Source organism: Protomyctophum parallelum (genome assembly GCF_964188405.1).
Source record: "Protomyctophum parallelum genome assembly, chromosome: 13".
Lineage (NCBI taxonomy): Eukaryota > Metazoa > Chordata > Actinopteri > Myctophiformes > Myctophidae > Protomyctophum > Protomyctophum parallelum.
Genome location: NC_139708.1, coordinates 13,568,285 through 13,573,507, shown reverse-complemented (window position 1 = coordinate 13,573,507; position 5,223 = coordinate 13,568,285). Strand labels below are relative to the sequence as shown.

Below are 5,223 nucleotides of genomic sequence, written 5' to 3'. Positions count from 1 at the left end.
TCAGTGAGTGATATGTGCACATTTGCAAAATGTAAGTAAATAAACTCATTATGCACTGCCTTACACTGGTTTACTGAAATCAGGTCCAGTGAAAAAATATATATATACTGTATATCCATATTTTATTCCAACTCGTAGCGACTGGCGAGACTAAAAACAAACAGGTGGGGGACCAAAACAAAGCCGAAAACCACAAACGGGAACATGATCATTATGAAAAAGACCCAGATTTTCAGCTGTGTCGTTCCAGATAAAATAAATATCATCGATGTATTCTTGGTAGGAGAGTATGTGAATGGAAGGGGTTAACCCCAGAATTTGGAAAGTTCCAACAAACCCATATAGAGATTGGCTGTACTTTTAGTTTGTAGGTAAAAAATATTGTTTTACATTTAAAGTAATTAGTCGTGAGAACGAGTTCAGTCCGTACTGGGTTTGTCCAAAGGATTACAATTTACAATTTACAATTTACAATAATTTTTAAAGGATCCCTTTTCTGTCTGAGAAAATAGTTAACAGCCTCAATACCACCACTGACAACCACTGACACAGGCTGACAACATCAAGTGTGACCAAAAGACAATCAGAGGGTACATTTATAATAGCTTTCAATTTTTTGATAAAATCAATAGGATACGGAGAGAGATACGACCCATGGTTCAAGTAATCTACAAAGGTGGAGACAATTTTGTCATTAAGTCATTAAGTGTCTGTAAGCTGTGAGCATTTGTGTGTGTCATGAGGTAAGGCGTTAATATGACAGTGTACAGTATACTGTAACTGAACATTTAATCCAAATAAACTTCCGAGTTGGCACTGAACAACATGGCATTTTATGACAAAAATGTGAAAGTTGCAAGTTGCACAAGGACATAACACATTGCACTTCCTGTATGTCATATTTAGCCTTGCGTAGCCTGGTTCCATAAGAATCTGATTGGCTCGTCACCACTTCCGCCGTGAAGTTCTCCCACAATTGAGAGGGGCCAGACCTAATCTAACTGGGGCAATATGCATTGCAAAGGCAGATGAAGGCCGGCTATGCGAGTCGTCTTCACATGTGGTTGGCTAGGGCTGTCAGGGGCTCAGGACGTGCAGTGTGCACACACTTTGGGCAGGTGCCCTAGATTCTAAACACACATGCACAGTTAAATTGACCTATTGACCTTAATCAAAGTATAGGTTCTGCTACGAGGTGCAGAAATGTGAACTTGTTATACTATGCATCAAGGCAAGACTGATAAGTCTGCAACAAGACAACACACGCGTCTCAGAAACTGAAGAAATCTGCTGCTGTGCATTATTTAAAGTGTTACTTATTTCAGAGTGCTGATGAATTTGCTATCTAGTGCCAATTGGCACAGCATCTGTACAGACTCTGCAGGTCTTCAAATGATTGGCTTAGGAATGTGACAAAAACTTATGGCTGGGGTGTGTAATCGATGGGGAAAAAAAGATTGAACTTATTAGTGAAATAGTGAACTATTCGTTACTTACAAACCATTAAAATAAGGATTTTCAGAAACATCTACTCTACAGTATGTTGAAATGGAACCAAAAAGTTATCTTGAAACTTGAAAAACATGGTAACAAACTGTTGTACTCTATTGGAATAAGCAGCACTTACATGAAGCTCAACTGCACTTTCACTCATTGCACTGTAATCTCCCAATCGCCGACAGTATAGCCTACTGCCATCACCCGTTTTAAATCTTAGATCTGGGACATAATTGAATTAATGATAGTGTCAGGGGACCAGGTCCGGGTACCAAAGTATAATTTGTTTTTCTCTTCAAAATAAAAGTGAGAAAACAAGAAAGTCATGTTTTACAATACAATATAGCTATTCAAAAATAGGATTTATATTAACTTATTGAAATTATCTTTATTTATGTATTACCAACCATAAAAACAATAACATTAATGTATTGTCAAACTACATACCAACAAGATGAGGACATTCCATTATATACTGTATATCTATAAAAATTAAAATAAATTAAAACATTCTGTTCAGTGAGTTATTTGACATTAACAAAGCATTTGTTTTAACATGAGTAAATAAAAGCATTACTGATATTATGCTATAGTTACTATGAATTTATAGTTATTATGAAAAGAGTATTCATTAGCAATAAAAAGGATAAGGATAATACAAAAGGATGCTAGTTCAATTTATTGTTCTTTAGCAGCATAGAGATATTCACACAATATTTTAATGGAGTGAATATCGAGTCACATATTGAGTCATGAATTCATGGTCAATATAATATTCAGATTGAATCTAAAACCAGTTGAATCACTGCATTGTGACCGCTGAGCAAAGTGCTTGTTATTATGGCACGTGAGAAAGTGCTGAACAAATACAGTAGAAACTATGATCTATTCTACAGAAATAAAAAACATTTTGTCGAAATTACAGCCGCCTTCAGTGTTCCAGTTCCATGTTTTGAGTCCGATCATATCATCAGGGTTCCAGAGCCATGTTTTCAACTCCAACTTTATGTCTCCGAGGCTGTTTAGTAGACAAGGAGCAATAAACAAACAAACAAATAAATACATCTTGGTTGGTGGGGGGGGGACAGGCATGGCCAAAGCATTTCCGGGCGTCCCCAGCCAAAAACTTTGAGAACCCCTTCACACTCACTCACTCCCCTCTAACCTTTTTCTGCTCTGTGCATTTGTGTTTGAGCGTGCTTGTGTGCATGTAAGTGCAGTGAATAGTACCTTCTCATCAGCACAGCCGCAGCAGCAGAAACAGCGGATGAGAACCAGGCTGATCAGCAGGAGAACCACACCTTCACACATAATGTAAACAGTGCACAACACATCCATTAGATGAAGACAAGGCAGGCAGTGGCAGTGGTACTAATATGAATGAGACCTATTGAGACATTTTGATTGTGCCTCTGGCCAGGTAGGACACCTACTGGTCGGCAAGAGGTACTGTTCTGAAGAGCAGTGTTGGACAGAAGTGTAACAATACAATAGCCAACAGTAATAATGTTAGTTATTATAGTATAGTTATTAATCCACGTAATGCTGAGTTACTGCGATACAATGAATGAACGTGATTTGTTTTTGACTGAGACTAAATTAAGCCTAGAATTAATCTATAGCCTACTCCATCCATGCACAATCTGTCAGCACATGCTTGTCGAGGTGTTCTTGTCATATGTGCCCCCTCTTGCCAAATTATCGGAAAACAATGTAGTAATGCAACTTGTAATATCAATATTTTAATCTCAATTAATTACATATTTATTTATTTTAGCCAGATTAATTTTAATGTGCAACATTGCTTTCTCACTCACCAGTAAACAAACCAACATTCAGTATAAGTAGTCGATTGCCAATAAAATAATAATAATAATAAATAAATAAAAGAAGATCTGAAAAATATCCATCTAGGGTACATTGAGAACAGATAAAAACTGATGACTTATTTGGGATTAATTGTGCGATTAACTAGATAAATCATGTGATTAATTAAATTAATCGGTGGACAGCACTAAAACAATATTAAAAGTTTTATTTATCTGCCCTGTGCAATTTATAAACAGGGACTGATTAACCCCCATGAGGGCCCCTGGGCCAGTTTTCTTTGGGCCCCCATAGTGCGCGTGCGTGTGATGTAACACAATCAACAGCCAATGAAGGTCCCCAGGAGCTCTTTTCAGGGCATCTAACCCAGTATAGTGCAGTCCAGTTTCCCTGAAGGGCCCCTGAGAGCCAAGGACCCCTGGGCCGAACAGCAAAAGGCTAATTTGACCCTAATTATGAAGCCTAACTAAGTGGCAAACAGAAATAAAATTTGTAACGTTCCATGTTCATTCCAAAAAACAGAATGAAATCGTTAATGAAAATTATTTGTGTGACAATTAATCATAACTTAAATTTGTAATGAGTTAATAGTTTATTTCGGTGCTTTACAGTTACATGGTAACGCATGTGACAGCCCTAACTAACTTACCAATAAAGATAAAGAAGACAGCACAGGAGCCGATGTCCCAGTCAGACTGGAAGAACTCTTTGGATTCAAACCTGGACACGATGTCATTGAACTGATCCTTCACCTCTTCTCCCAGATCCCTCTTCATCATCACTGGAGCACCAACTACACACTGCAAGCTGCACACACACACACACACACACACACACACACACACACACACACACACACACACACACACACACACACACACACACACACACACACACAGTAAATGGAACTGTAACTGATCTGTAACTGAGTGAATATTTACTCGTCTTAAACCTGTGATTTACAATGTTTATTCTGAAAATCAATGTAGGCCTAGGCTACAAAAAGTAAACTCGGTTATTATAGACAAATTTAGTCTATGACTAGATTTTCTCAAATTTAAATCTAGGAATTAAAATCCAGACTTATCTGGGGAAATTATGTTTTGCCTGATTTTGAAGAAGCACCAGCTTTCATTTGACCTCATTGGAAAAGAACAAAGAAGAGTAAAATAAACAGATTTTGCTCAATTACTAATAATCACATTTCAACATTATAGCCTAATTAATCCAAACAGTATACTGTATACATCAAATCTTAATCGGTTCTAAAACATACCTGTCCTTGTAGTTTTGTTTAGTTGCTTTCTTTCCGGGTAGAATCACCTGCTTTCTTTATTTCTTGACACACCTGTTGTGTTGACGGGGAATGTACTTTGCAGTACGACGGTCCCGCGCGCCAAAAATAACAGATCTACAAGCTGTCGACGCGTCACGACGCGACGCGTTGACAGCTAGTAGATCTGTTCCTTTTTCTTTAGCACGTGACACCCTCGGGCCAACGGTTGGGTCTTTGTGAACACTGCAGCAAGCAACCAAGCCCTTACCGCTTACCCCACTTCCTCATGCAGTGTCATAAAGTAAACAAAGAATTTAGTTTATAATCTTCAATTTGTAAGGGTAAAAGTTTAAAAGGAGGGGGGATAACAGCTACATATTATTTATTATTTCATACGGGGCCATAATGAAACTGTAGGATAGGATTATACATGTTTTACGTTGATCTTATGACTATATTTTACAAGTTTTGTCTTTTATGTAACATGAATGATAACCCATTGGGGCACTGTTTGTCCTCTTTTTGTTTGTCGTGTTTGTCTTAAAGTAGCCTACTTTGTATAATAATAATAATAATAATGTCTCAAGAGCTATGAGAACCCACAGAGGGCGCTGTTTTCCAAT

At 37.7% G+C, this 5,223-nt stretch overlaps 1 protein-coding gene across 1 annotated transcript; it reads right to left on the bottom strand.

Moving 5' to 3' along the window:
- Nucleotides 1-2,161: 2,161 nt before the first annotated feature.
- smim22 (small integral membrane protein 22) lies at nucleotides 2,162-4,686 on the bottom strand. The gene is made up of 4 exons (XM_083779972.1): nucleotides 4,601-4,686; nucleotides 3,974-4,131; nucleotides 2,728-2,798; nucleotides 2,162-2,515 (listed from the first exon to the last, which is right to left on the bottom strand). Exons 2-4 carry the CDS (start codon nucleotides 4,101-4,103, stop codon nucleotides 2,468-2,470), a joined length of 249 nt encoding a protein of 82 aa, XP_083636098.1. The 5' UTR covers nucleotides 4,104-4,131; nucleotides 4,601-4,686; the 3' UTR covers nucleotides 2,162-2,467.
- Between the last annotated feature and the right edge of the window lie 537 nt (nucleotides 4,687-5,223).